Source organism: Strongylocentrotus purpuratus, unplaced genomic scaffold (assembly GCF_000002235.5).
Source record: "Strongylocentrotus purpuratus isolate Spur 01 unplaced genomic scaffold, Spur_5.0 spur5_scaffold_7, whole genome shotgun sequence".
In the NCBI taxonomy this organism is placed as follows: Eukaryota; Metazoa; Echinodermata; class Echinoidea; order Camarodonta; family Strongylocentrotidae; genus Strongylocentrotus; species Strongylocentrotus purpuratus.
This window is the reverse complement of record NW_022145613.1, coordinates 2,487,798-2,502,665: the sequence shown is the minus strand read 5'-3', so window position 1 is coordinate 2,502,665 and position 14,868 is coordinate 2,487,798. Positions and strand designations below refer to the sequence as shown.

At 36.5% G+C, this 14,868-nt stretch overlaps 1 protein-coding gene across 1 annotated transcript; it reads left to right on the top strand.

Annotated features, from left to right (window-relative positions):
* Positions 1-468: 468 nt before the first annotated feature.
* Positions 469-10,111, top strand: LOC100891457 (trace amine-associated receptor 6-like). Its single transcript, XM_003724506.3, has 3 exons — positions 469-565; positions 5,741-6,168; positions 6,895-10,111. The coding sequence occupies exons 2-3, from the start codon at positions 5,745-5,747 to the stop codon at positions 7,908-7,910; spliced, it is 1,440 nt and encodes a 479-aa protein (XP_003724554.1). The 5' UTR covers positions 469-565; positions 5,741-5,744; the 3' UTR covers positions 7,911-10,111.
* Positions 10,112-14,868: the final 4,757 nt, after the last annotated feature.

Here is a 14,868-nt window from a genome sequence, read left to right as displayed (position 1 = left end):
CATTTTTCTGACCTAATTCATGAATGGTTTCATTTTGTCTAATTTTGCCATTTTTCCAGAAAATGGAAATATGGCAAAATTAGACACAATGAAACCATTTACGAATTAAGTCAGAAAAAATGTATATATCCGCTTTCAAAACAGATTTGTAGGGCAGAAGTCTCTTTAAATCGAATTAATGCTGCATTCATAGGTTTCCAGAATTGTTTTGATTAAATTTGTTGCATTGGTGAGTTCTGCCTTTGAATAATCTCTTGTTATATAATTTTTTTTTCTTCACCTGGCTTTGTGTTTATCGATATGACTTAAATGGAGGTTCTGAGTTCGTACATACCTGCATCACAAAAATACCAAGAAAGTGTTACGAAATGACATCACAGGAAGAGTTATTACGCACACGGACGATAATAGGACAGGAGGGGGAATTAAGCCTCTGCGCGTGCCGTCCTACATGTATATAAAAGCGGAGATTATATGGCTACATAAAACACTTTTTCATTGACCCGCGTTGAGTGGTTGCAGAAACAGGATCAGTAGTTTATTCTCCAGCAATTTCGAAGCCGAGGTAAGTTTCTATATTTACTTCGTCGATTATTTTTTCTGCCACTTATGATTTATTCCTTTATTTATGTTCTCTTCTAAGCCATTGCAGTACCATTTGATATTTTGTACTTTACTTTTTGTTTTTTGATCTTGATATTCTGTTTGTTTTTTTCTTCTGCTTTTATTGTGGGCCCATCTAAGTGATAAAAGATGCATCTATATTTATCTCTGAATTTCTCAAGCACAGATTACTAAGGAAAAGAACAGATATCTTACGAATTGTGGTACCTGAAAACATAATGCTTGCGGTTGAATCTTCATCATTTTTTAGTGCAACTATTTAATAACAATTCCATTAAAAAAAAATCGAATGCAGTATGCCTAATCTAACACGACATGACGTTTTCAGAAACAAAATATAGATGAACGAAAATTGAACTTATTTTATGGTACATCTGAATTCAAGGGCCCATAATTCAAGAATGTTTTTGTTCATGAAGTATATTGTTCATAACATAGACCTACATGTACATGTATGCTTCCACAGTATACCAATTCTAAATCAGTAATTATGAATTCCTTTCCAGGTATATATGTGACGGTTTTTCTTTTTTAAGTTTACTTTTTTGTCAGACGATACTTTAGGCTAATTAAATAAAACGGATGATGTATTCTAAACAAACATATGCCAGTATTCATAGAAGTCACTGATTTAATACAACTTTTCTTGATAAAGAACCTATATCATATTTTGTCAAAACAAAAAACAAAAAATGATATCCTCGTCATGGACTTATCAGTTTGTATCATACTTGCATTTTCAATGTAACTTGCGCTTAACACTTTTGAGTACGTGCTTTAAAAGAAATAAATAAAGGAATCTAAGAATTCATCCTTAAGCATATTTTGTTTGTATCATAATCTCTTGGTACATTATTGAACACGCACACCTACACACACTTTTGTTGTTGTTTTCCCACTTTATTTTTATTTCAATTTCATTCAATACAAATAATTTTTCAAAATTCAATTCTTTTTCATCATAATAAAATAATTCAATTAACTTAATATGTGTACAATTCATGAATTACAATCGTAAAATAAAGAGTCGAATGAAATCCTTTATAATATCAAAGAAAACCCACTACCAAACTCACTCATCCTCAATTTTCTTTCCGTGATTCTTATAAATTATAGTCCACTTGATAAATGTGAATTATACAAAAAGATTATATACATGTAGAAACAGAAATAAGTAAATGAATTTTGAGCACTGATGCCTTTTACTCAACTTGTTCAACAACCTACTTGTGTTTCTCCCAATAGCACCTCGTGGATAGATTTAATATGTGTTTCCGACACAATTTGTCCATTGAAAACTGGATTTCAATCAGTTGGATTAAGCGACCGGTCTTTAGTGTACTTAGTAAAAAAAAAAAAAAAATCATCCAAAGTTAACGTCCAAAATCTTTTCTTTTAGAGCGTTCATGCAGGTCCTTAAACGAAAACACCTTTCAAAATTCGGTCTTCTCTTTAGAGAACAATGTCAAACAAATGTCGTCGTTAAAGCTTAATCTTAGTAACAAACATGCTCCGTACATTTTTGTAAGGAGAAAGTTTAATGGATCTTCTTGGAATAACGATGAATACTTGGGCTTAGTACGAGAGAGGGACTTTAACAAAAGGAAGTTCGACCAACATATCATACTTACAGCTGAAGATACCAGAATCCATTATTATCAACCTAATCTTCAGCAATCTATTGAATATACCCAAACTATGAAGTTGCACTGCGAAAAAATACACTTGCTTTCGACAGAAAGCGAACAATTTGAATAAAAAACTGAAGAGGTTTCTGCACGGGGAAAGTTTAATGGATCCCCTAGAATTAACGATGAATACTTGGCTTTAGCACGAGAGAGGGACTTCAACAAATAGCTTACGAAAAGTCGGTTTTGAAAGGTGATGAAAGATTTACTTCCAAGCAAAAAGTCTCAGGAAGAAAGGCATATTTTTATTAACCAAGAAGTTACTCCTGATAAAAATATTATAATTAACATTTTCAATGAAAATTAATGTTTAGTAATTTCGGCAGCGATATAATTTTTAGTTTAAACACAACGGATGATGATACGAATTTCTTTAAAACTTTATCACAAACAGATTTTATTTTAAAATAATAAATCTGTTAAACAACACTTTGTGAGATAATTCAGAAAAGAAATATGTGTATTAATAAATACATATATTTGGTTTGAAAAAGGTCGATTGGATTTAATCTTGAAAATGATGGTTTGAGCCTGGTAAACGCAAACACACCTTAAACAGCTAACGTATATACCCTTATAAAGCTGTCAACGTAAATAAATGGGAAAACCCCCATTACATTTCATACTAAAATACGATGATACATAGAAAATCCGGATGTTAACTCGGGATAAGGATATGAATAAAATCATAATCATAATTATGTGCCTGTAAAAATCAAAAGTGTTTGGATTGTTTGCCACGTATATACCTGCATATATTTTATGAGAGGTCAATGCATGAGAATATTGATACCCAATTAAAATGAATGACTGGTCATTTAAATAAAGGGCCATGATAACGAACAATTTTTGTCAACACGATATGACAAAGATTTCAACAAACGCAAACGATTTAGTTAGAGGAGAAAATTGTATATCTTCTGACAATTTAAGAAAAGAACATGCACAACCGTTTTCGTTTTTCTCCGCACGAATGCGTTTTAGGGCAATAAATGGGAATACCCCTATTTTGTAAATGAAGAAAAAATATGAAAGTGGTAATTTAGTTTGCCTTATGACTTTTTGCTCTCTAAAATCAGTGCTATATTCCAATAAATTTTTTTTATATCTTGATCCAGATGGTGACAAATCTCATATAAGAAATGTTTAATATAAACATCACATATGCGGATCGGGCGGGGGGGGGGGGTTCAAAACAGCAGCCCTCATTCTATTGGGGGTAAATATGAGAAAGGGCTGGAGGGGGAGGGAAAAAAGACGAGACAGGAAGTAATAGCGATAATTGTTAAACACACTCTCCCCGATGGTCTGGGATGGCTAGTAAATATAAAATGCCCTTTTCTCGCTTATAGACAATATGGGCTCTGCCGCTGCAGGACTGCGACCAAAAATAAATAGTTATTGGTACGATAAAGATTGTAAAGGTCTCCTCATTCTAGGTCCTATACCCCACCCTGTCTCTATGTGCCCCAACCCTTAACCCAATCTTTTATAACCCCAACCTATTATCATGCTTCGCGAAATGTATATGTCATATAGGGACGGGCATAAATCAGGCTAAAGTCTTGTAAGTGTTCTGTTGGTACACATGTTTCGTTCAATAGGCCATTTCCGTAATGCTATCAAATTTTATGCCAATTAATTGCATACATTAATTTTTGCTAGGTTTGACAAACATTATGGCTTGTCCCACCTGACAACAGGTAATGTTAGCAATTCGCATACTAACTATTAAATACATTAATTATTCGTGAATGAAATAATTTGCAACATGGTACTTAACACAAAATTATGCATTAAATGTTGATAACATTACGAAAATGATCCAGTATTCTAAACCCATTTTAGCTCAAACATGCGTTGGATGATCATGATGTTACTAAGGTTTCAATGTAAATTGCAAGATGAAGCTTGTACGCAATCCGGAATTACGGTGAATACAAGAATTTATTAACTGGGGCATGTCAAACCGGCTGTAATCAAATTATTTCATAAGCTTCCAGACGATTGCCTGTACACAATATGTAGGGTAATTTCAGGGTACATACCTTAATTGTTAGGTCAATACGATCGCATCTATAATTATACTTTCGAAAAATTAACTCGAGAGCAATTTCAATACCCTATTGTACTTAGTAATCTTGTTCGGAAAAGTAATAAAACGTTGTTGAAAAGATGACGTATATCGCCAATCGAATTGCCTAAGTCTAAAGTAGTTGAGCTCGTGTTTGCATCTTGCTAATTACGAATATACATAAATAAATCTGCACGGGATTACAAGTTTATGGAGGTAGCGTCTTTCTTTAACCTAGACCAGCCATCTTTGCGCTGCATTTGAATATTTGAATACTTGAATATTTGCGTTGGTACGGTGTAGGGGAGATCAAAAATTAAATCGGCAAAATACTAGACTAACCGGTATGTCGCAATGATTAAGAACAAGTTTCGAGCTGGGTAGTTATTCGTTTGTGGCAAGTGTACCGATTTGCTCGAGATGTCATTCATTTTAAGTAAACATATCTTTGCACTTGTAATTTTTGTATGAAATCTCTTAAAATGGCAAACTATCGCATCAGATGCGTGTGTATTATGAATATTTATGACTAGCGCATGACGTATATGTCCCTTTTGAGCCAGCGCAATCAAATGCAGCGCTAGAATGGCTTGTCTAGGTTTTTTTTAAAAGACGTGTCCCGGTATGGTATACATGACGTTATAGCATAAAATCGATTTAAACACCTCATTGTACGTTCATTAGAAATCATGTTCAGATTACGTAATATGACATGGTAATATTCGCATAATTAAAAAAGATGACGTACGAGGCCATTGGAATTGCCAAAGTCTATATAAAGTAGTTGCGATCGTGTTTGTATCTTTCTAGTTACGAATATGAATACATAAATCTGCACGGGATTACAACATTATGGATGTATCCCGGTATACATGACATTATCATACAATACATTCGCGACAAGCAATCAATCAAATAAACAAACAAATAAAAAGTAACAAACATAACGTTACAAAAGAGAAATTGGAAAGACTTATGTCGATCGTGTCAATTATTATTTCATAATTCATCATGTTTATGGAGAGTCCATTTTCTCCTCCTTAACATTGCAGTCAGAAAACAAACTCAATTAATTTACTTCATGAAGTAATATATAATTATGGCTGAATTTAGATAATTTTTCTCCATGATAATTGCTCGTATAAATGAACATTAGTGGCAGTGCACATATTTTGATAAATAATTTGTGCATTCCGCTTCAACACTAAACCATAAAACTAAGTAGAATTTTTCTCTCTAGTGAATTATGATTTTAGTATTCGATAAACCAATATGTGACAAACAATTTTGTCCCATCCACATCGGACTTAGTGCAAGATTTTGAAACTCCTTTCCTAATTGTTTTTAAATAAAGCGAAATGCCACCACCCGAATCGGCAACCACGGGGGCGTTTATGGCCCTCCTCGTGTTCTCGGGGATGATCAGAACAGCATTTACTCAAACAGCGACAAACCATGATCTGACCACGCCCACCACACATGACAACGGCCCGCCAACTTCATTCACGTCCCCCAACACGTTCACTACCATCAGGGAAAAAGGCACCACGGAATCTGACTCCGCAACCAGCCCTGGCGATGGCGTCACCGAGATTACATTGTATACCAGTGGTGAATTACTACATACAAACGGTGAGGAAGATGGCGCCTTGAATACGGCGCCAAGTGGGACGAGCGCGGGAAGCGCCATTACGAGTGTGCATTGGTCCAGTGACGGAATGACCTCGGAGAACCTTTCATCTGCGTTCAACTTTTCAACAGAAATTACAGACTTCGGTTCAGGTAAGTGCAGAGTTGAAGCTGATGAATATTTACATCAAGTAAAACATAATTAGATGAAGTGTAATTAAGTAAGAACAATAATAACAATAGTTGAACTCCCCTCCCCCTCAAAAAGAAACGTTTATTAAATTAATGAGTTGAACCATATCGTCTTCCATTTTCACTAAATTAGTCTTCATAATTATCATGGTAGCTAACATAATCAGCATTCATTCAATGACATCAACAACGACACTTATTAGGCTTGTGTATCGTCTCCCTTTTGTTATATCATAATGGTCTATGATGGTGCATTGGATATAAAGGATATACAGTTCTATGTCATAATAATTCAGTTAAACCAGACGCTTGAAACAGGACGAGTCCAAGTCATGTGCAGCAAAGAGAGAACTTCCGATCTTCTCACCTCAGTCTTGCTACTTTTGTTTTCTTCCAAACTCGACTTAAGACCAAGCTGACATGCTCAGAATGGTGATCCAACATTGTCAGAGTAACAATTGCTCCGGGCTTTATTTCGTCAAAGAGGTTTTCAGATACGTTTAAGGTTAGGTTTGGGGTTAGGTGTAGTATTATATCCAGAATTGAATGTGGGAATATGCGCCTGAATGTCCCAGACATGAACATGAAAACACCTTCCATTTTACTAAACCTTATTATAGATACCTCTCCGATTGTAGTTCTGTAATAAGATAACTGCTCGAATTAATTTGTTATCTTTCACATCAGGTGGTTCAGAATCTGAATGGCTTTGGAAATCGTTAACATGGAAGTGGGACATCATTCTCCAACTCCTCTCAGCCACTGTTGGAATCTTGGGTAATTTGCTGGTCATCTTGGTCATCTTCAGTCGTCGTCGTTTGTCCGGCCGAACAACCGACATCCTCATCGGAAATCTGGCCGTAGCTGATTTCGTGACATCCTTTGCCATCGTCCCTTATCCGACCCCATCCCGTGCGCCCGATTCATGGCAAGGAATGTTATGGTGTTTGGTGATGTTCCAAAACCTCCCTCTTTGGTTACCTGTCACTGCCTCCTCCTACATCCTAATGGCAATGTCTGTTGAAAGGTACATCGCCGTGGTCTATCCACTGCAATTCAGTTGTATGGTGACTGTCCGGCGTGTAAACATAGCCGTTGGCCTCATCTGGTGTCTGGCCTTGTTGTCTCTACTGTTCGGATTCTTCGTCACAGGTATCGACGACACGTATGGATACTGCACATTAACGGTGACGACTCGTCAAGGCTTAACAGCTATAGGTTACTACTGGTTCTGTCTTCGTATAGTTGTTCCCGTCGCCACCATGCTCATCACCCAGTCCCTGATCGCGCTGGAGCTCCATCGCCAATCGAAAAATTTCCAAGGGAATACCTTCCGAGGGAAAACCAGCTCTACAGACACCTCTTTCCACGTTGTCGCTCGCAATCGCGTGCTCATAATCATGTTAGAGATCATCATCATCTACATCGTGTGCTGGCTGCCCAATCAGGTGGCCTTCTTAGGTGTGATCGTTGGTTTCATAGAATGGTCTGAATACATCGGTACTCCTCTTCATCGAGTCCTTACGATCCTCGGTTTCTTCAACAGTTGTCTGAATCCTTTCATCTACGCTGCACAGAATCCACAGTTCAGGGTCGCAACCAAAGAGCTCTTCACTGGAAAAACCAACACAAATTCACCCGTATTCAGTGGGAACAAGCCCGACTCAAGCGTTAGGAAAACTGGAAGTACGTCCGTTATTTAAATGATCGATTGTCATGGCTGTTAAAATTTGTTGCACTTAAATGTCAAACTGCATGTAATAATTATTTTACGAAGGAACCGTTGGATTGTATCACGGTTTAATTATGGGTAGTAATAATTACATTGGCAAGGATGCAAGATGAGAGAGAGAGACATAATTATAAAAAGATATGTAGATAGGAGAGAGAGAGAGAGAGAGAGAGAGAGAGAGAGAGAAAGAGAGGGAGAGAGGGGGGAATTGATTTGAGGGAAATGAATTACAATGTATTCAGTTCCAAATTATGTAATCCCTTATGTGATAAGTAAAAAAAAAGAAATAAATTATCAATAATCAGCATTAAGATAGTAACCCACTTGTAACTCACTTGATCCAGGATTATTCAGTCTTTAGAATGTTGTTCCTATATCCATGGTTTCGTTTGGCTGGGGTTGTCATCATATTTATCTGGGGCAGCTTTCCATCATTTCTCAAGTCTAGATTTAAAACGATTGATATAGTGGTACTCTCCACATCATCGCCTGGAAGACCATTCCACACATTGATTTACTTTGGCTGAATGAGTTTTTCCTTAATGTCTTCCGGCATTTTAGCTTGTAAAGCTTAAGTGAGTGACCACGGGTGCGACTGCACTTTGTTCTGCTGAAGAAATGTTCTTCTTGAAGATTATCGAACTGGTGCATTATTCTGAATACTTGAATCATGTCAAATCGTTTCCGTCTGAACTGTAGAGTGGGGATTTTCAGTGCTTTAAGTCTCTCTGAGTAGTTTAAGTGTCTCACACTTTTGACAAGTTTTGAAGCCCTCCTCTGCACCTTTTCCAACTTATCCTTGTCCTTATTCAAAAGATGGTTCCATACTGTTGAGCAGTACTTTAACTTAGGTCGTACCAGGGTGTTATACAGGAGAACTAATGACTTTTCATCAAGATGATGAAAGTTTCTCTTGAGGAGCCCAAGGATGGTATCACCTTTAGGGTTTGAACTGTACACGAAACCCTTTGTTTCATAAAATTGCAATGTGTGGCTGGTATGGAAGATGACATTATTTTGTTATCACAGTTTTTTTTGTTTTTTTGGCACAAAGTACTACTCGGTGTTATATATAGATACAGCGTGTACCAAAGTAATTAGCATTTTTTTAAATCACACTTCTCATTAAAAACATAAATACCGATTGGTATATTATATACGCATTGATCTAACTTCTGTCTATTAAAAAGAAATTGCAAATAAAATGGAAGAGACTAATGACTATATTCGTCTTCTGCTATCCTGTGATTTCAACGCTTTTAATATCCCTTGCTGCTGAAAGAAACCATTCTTTTCTTTTAAAGAGATAGTGTCCTCCGTCATAATTAGGGCTATCGTGAACGTTTAATTCTTCCATGTAGTTTTTGCTTTTTAATGTCACCACATGATTGCCTATATACAGTATAGGCCTACGTGTATTTAGTAACATGATATACATGTGTCCTAAATATACAAATAAATTGTTAACCGTTAAAAGGATGTAAACAAAGTGGCACAATATAGCCTACAAGCGCCTTGAATTTTCACCTTGTTAATATTTTGTTATACATTATGTTCATATATATATTAATGAAACAACTTTATTCCGTTTACATGGTTTATGTACCCATTTAAACCCTTTATTTTATAGTATAACAAAAGCCAGAATGAGACACTGCGTTTGATTTTGTTATTTTGTTACACATTTGTACACATTATTTACACACGCTCGTTTCTTTAGATCTTCTTCAGCTTCCTATTTCATTTCTTACTTTTCAACTTTCTTCATATTTGCTAGTAGATCTGTTCATTTGTAATATATGTATATAATCATCATCACTTTGTGTTTTATAAATCAATTTCTGTTAATTGTGTTAAAAATGTGAACGCTCAAAAGGGAATGAAACACTTTGTCCATTCTCTTTTTCTTTTTTTCCTCCCACTTATCCATGTACTGTATGTAAATTAGATCTGTATTGTGTATGAAGTGCAATATATTGAAGTTTTCATTATTATTGTTATTCTTTCCTTTAACTAATTCTTGTTTCTTTTCCATATTGATGTACATGTATGTAATTTTTCTTTATATTTTTGAACATTTCAAGTTTGTAATCTTTGTTTGTATCAGTCTACCGACTGTTTTAACGAGGAATTTTGATTCAATAAACCGAAATGAATGAATGAATGAAAGAATATAGCTTCCTATTATTTCCTAAGAAGATTTTGACTGATTAGAATCTGTCTTGTAAGAATGTAGACACTCATCGTACTAGTTCTGGATAATCACCGTGACCATGCCAGACGTAGGGTTGAACGTTACAGTCTTAAAATATTATCCAGATTATGATAATATTAATAATACAAATCATCGTATGGAAGAATTTTTTTTTTTAAATTACGGGAGAACGATCGAATGAAACAATTCCTGAAAAAACCTTTATAAGAGGATAGTTTGGTTATATTTTATATCAAGTCTTTCAGCAAGAAACTATCAAATAAATGAATCAATCATTAACCTTGTGCAAGCTTGATTTTTTACAAGGCTTAGGAAAAGATCATTTTTTGAAATTAAATCATGAAGAAATACATGTAGTATGAGCAAACATAGGCCAGCAAATTCTAAAATGTGTCCTGCAAATGAAACATGTTTTGAAGTGGATTATATCCAAGTATCCAAGTCCGAGAGAATCGGAAGATTAATGAGTCCCGTGGAGTTTGTTTCTATTTGCAGTATACATCGTTCCTTTCTGACTCTCTGATTATCCTTGCCTTTTATACTTTTACGACCGTCCATGCTCCACCCGTTACTATCATTAATGTTAAAAGGGATCCTGGTTGTTACATGGAAATGAGGTGATTTTATGAGGAACGATTTTTGACACGCTAATTTTAATTATATTCGAAAAGTTGATATTTGGTTTTATGGATCTATATGAATGAAATACAACTCAGGATGAGAGGAGTTCGGACTATGAGATTATTTTGTCTAATAACTACGTAAATTGTAAATGGCCAATACAACTACCGTAGAGAAGAGAAGCGAACAGAAGACAGATAGAGAGAGAGAGAGAGATAGCTAATGAGAGAGAGAGAGAGAGTGAGAAAAAAGAGAGAGAGACAGAAAGAGAGAGATAGATAGTGTGTGTGTATGTGTGTGTTGGGTGGGTGTGTGTGTGAGAGAGAGGGGAGAGGGGAGAGGGAGGGATAGAGAGGAGAGAGAGAGAGAGAGAAAGAGAGAGAGAGAGAAAGAGAGAGAGAGAGAGAGAGGGAGAGGGGGAATGGGGGGGGGGGGGTGTCAACACAATGATCATATGGATGGTTCACATTGTCCGATGAGGGAATAATTAACCTACCCTCCCTCCAATGTTAATTACTCGTAGAGGAATCAAAGGTGCCAAGCGCCGGAGAGTTAGTCTGAGAGCACTCTGTGAGCAGACATGCGTGGATTCGGGTGCATTTCGAAAGTGATCTATTAACTTGTAGTGCTGCTTCTATTGATAATGAGTTTTCTTAGACACTTTGTTTACACACTCACTCATTCCTTTAATTAACAAACCTACGCGCATCATAAATTCTTTAACAACACTTGAGAACATGTTTTAAAATCATCAAACACACGCTTCTACGGGGAAAATTTTGACCGATATCAGCGACCACTTCCCAATATTCTCGTTCACACCTTTTCCCAATGGCTAGGACAATTTTCAGAAATTGGCGATCGAACGTCAAAAACGTTCAGAGGATGATGTGGACAAATTTAAATAAAATTTAAGTTTTAAAGACTTGTCGCATGTGAAAACACAAATGACTCATTGGAAGTATTTCTTCTATTAAACTTTTATTTCATAATTGAACACAGATATACCACCAAAACGTCAGGCAGAAAATAATAAATACAAAAAACTCCTGGTCAACCTTGGATAACAATCTCGCCGCTACGTTGTTTCAACAGGAAAAAAAAAGAAGATTATTCTATAAATACAACAACTCACGCAATGCTCATATTTATAAATAAAGTCACTCATGGAATTGATGATTTTTCACACACCATTGGAATATTCCTGGACTTCTCCAAGGCCTTTGAAACTATAGATCACGAAATATTATTATTTAAACTCTCGCACTATGGTGTGAGAGTAAAGGCCTTGGGGTGGTTTAGCAATTACTTGCAAGACAGGACCCAATTTGCCTCAGTTAATAATTGCGAATCAATTGTCAGGCATATCACATATTGTGGGGTCGTTACCCGGACCGCTGCTCTTTATTTTATACATAAATGATCTTAAATTCGCATCTACCACCTTATCATTAATCTTATTTACAGATAACACTAACACTTTTATCTCATCGTGACCAACAACTTTTATGAATATTCATGAACGCCATGGACTATTCGATTATTTACAGAGGGGTGCAATTGTGCACCACATCAAACTCCCCTACTTTCAGTCAAGTATTTTATTGTATTATGTAGTTTGGTAGGTTTATTTTACTAAATATTTAATTATCAGATATCAATGATAGTTTAAAGATATGGAAAAAGTTCTTGTATTTTGAATTTAGCAAAGCAATCTCACATACGAAATCATTAACAAGTGTCGTCCGATCCGCCGATTGCCGTCTGCTATATACGTTCAAGTCACATTTATCTGTGGACTGTGATCACTCGTCATTGTAGATTAATGATTAGCCATCTGCCAATATTAGTCTTTAATTGTTGACACACATACAATTACCACACACACACGAACACTCTCACTTCCCCTCCCCAACACACCATTTCCACACACCCGGTTCACCCAATGGCATATACACCCTGCAACATAGTGGAACATTCTAGTTTGGTATTGCCGTCTAGCTACGTTTGTGCTGGCAATGGGTCAGCGAGCGAAAATGAGACAACCGGAGCAATATGGGTGTTATAAACAACTTTAGACTTCCATTCCCTTACAAAATACTATTATCTCAACCCTTTATCTGCCGTATTTACATTATGGAATTTTTGCTTGGGGTAATTCAAACACCAAATATATTAATAGAACACTACTTTTACAGAAACAAGTACTCAGATAAATGATGCTTTCTATTGCTCAAATACTAACCCTTTTTTTTGGAAAGACAACCAGGACAGTATTCGCCCAAAATTCGTGTTCATACACAGAACCAAACAGGCGCGGATCCATGGGGGGGGGGGGGGTGCGACGGGCCCTGCCCCCTAGCAAAATAATAATATTTGGACGAAAGAGCAATTTTACTAACTCTGCGTGGGCAAGAAAAGATTAGTTATCTATTTGTTAGTTCGAAGGTATACATGGTATAACCTCCAAGCTACTTTAGTCTCGATCAATCCATTTTGTCCAACATGTATTTTATATTATTTATTAGGAAAAATCCTATCCTTGAATTGTAGTTAAGTGTTTCTCGTAAAATGCTTGAGCGCGATAGCAGGCGCCGGAGAAGCCGCAAGTGACGTAGAGAATTAAACAGCTAAATTGATTTGCCAAAAGTAATCAAATAAGGAGTTTTATATTTGATCTGTTGAATGGATTGGACGAGGAAATGATTTGTGACATTTTCAATTTTTATAAAGAAGCACTGCACTAATATCAATCTATACAGTGCTCTGTTTACAGCATAGTTTAAAGCATAGTCTAGCGCACAAAGAAATAAAACCCTTTTTAACGCAAAATTGATTATTTTATAGTACTATGAAACCTTTTAGGCCGTGTGGTATATTTTTAGCTGTTTAATTTCCTGCAATGTGATTTACCAGATCTTTTATTTGTCCGCGTCATTCTGAGATGGAATATTTTTAGTAAGTTTTCATCAATGTTCAATTTCGATTTCAATTTCAATTTTTTCATGTTTCCATCAGAACATTACAAATCAACTATAAACATTTACAACAAAATGTAGAAATACATGCTGGAAACAGAAGGATCCACTAAAAAGCAATGCTTGTACAAGTGTGAACACCTCAAATGATACTGAGGAATAATGAGTAATTAAATTAACAAGTCCATAACTACAAAAGGAACTACAACACAGGGGGAAAGAGGGGATGCCAACAGAGACAAGAACTGGACAAGACAGTGCTTTACATGACAAAGATAGAATAACACGGTCATAATACAAAGAGTATACAATGCCAAAAAAGAAGTGAGAGATCGGGGGTACAGAAAATAATACAAAATGATGAGCTGCATGTGGCAGTGGCGGATCCAGGAAGGGGGGGGGGGGCAGGGGGCCCGCCCCCCCCCCCCCCCTTGAGAAAAAAAATCATGTAAAATCACGTGATTTTTACCTTTTTTGCACCCCCCTGGCGCTCAAGGGAGGGGGGGGGGTGCAAATTTTAAAATTTTGGAGGACCAAAAAAAAAAAAATGTGCTTACTACCCTCCCCCCCCCCCCCCCCCCCCCTCCCAACCCACTGAGCGACTTTTCGGCCGGCGCGATTTTCAAATTTTCGGGAGCAAAAAAAATAATAAGAAAGTTGGGCCCCTCCCCTAAGAAATCCTGGATCCGCGCCTGGCATGTGGGGTTGAGAAGAAGATGAGGAAAGAGAAATGCGCACCAGAAAGGAGATATGCATGAGAAGGCACAATATAATCAAATTACATTCATTCACTTACATCGGAAACGGCTTGTTAGAACATGCGACCGTATATTTGCCTGCATGGAATTTAACAGCGAGTGCACATTGACATGTAGTTTTATGAAAATGCACTTTCAAATAGGCTAGCATCGTGAAACGGGTGGCGGCGATCTTAATTAAGGTATACGAAATGTAAAAGAACAAGGTCACATGATGAGGGGTGGTGTGTGACGATCTCTTATACCATCATCGCATGTACTGTTGTCCCACCCCCTCCGTTATTTGTTTTTTGAAATTCTAATGGGGGCATGTGCTTACTTACCATAGTTACAACGCTACTGTAATTTATCATCCCG

What these genes read in the sequence shown, in the direction of transcription:
- LOC100891457 (XM_003724506.3), top strand. Translation starts at nt 5,745, where the DNA reads ATGCCACCACCCGAATCGGCAACCACGGGGGCGTTTATGGCCCTCCTC. An exon ending in AATTACAGACTTCGGTTCAG is followed by an intron (nt 6,169 to 6,894) that starts GTAAGTGCAGAG and finishes CTTTCACATCAG; the next exon opens with GTGGTTCAGAATCTGAATGG.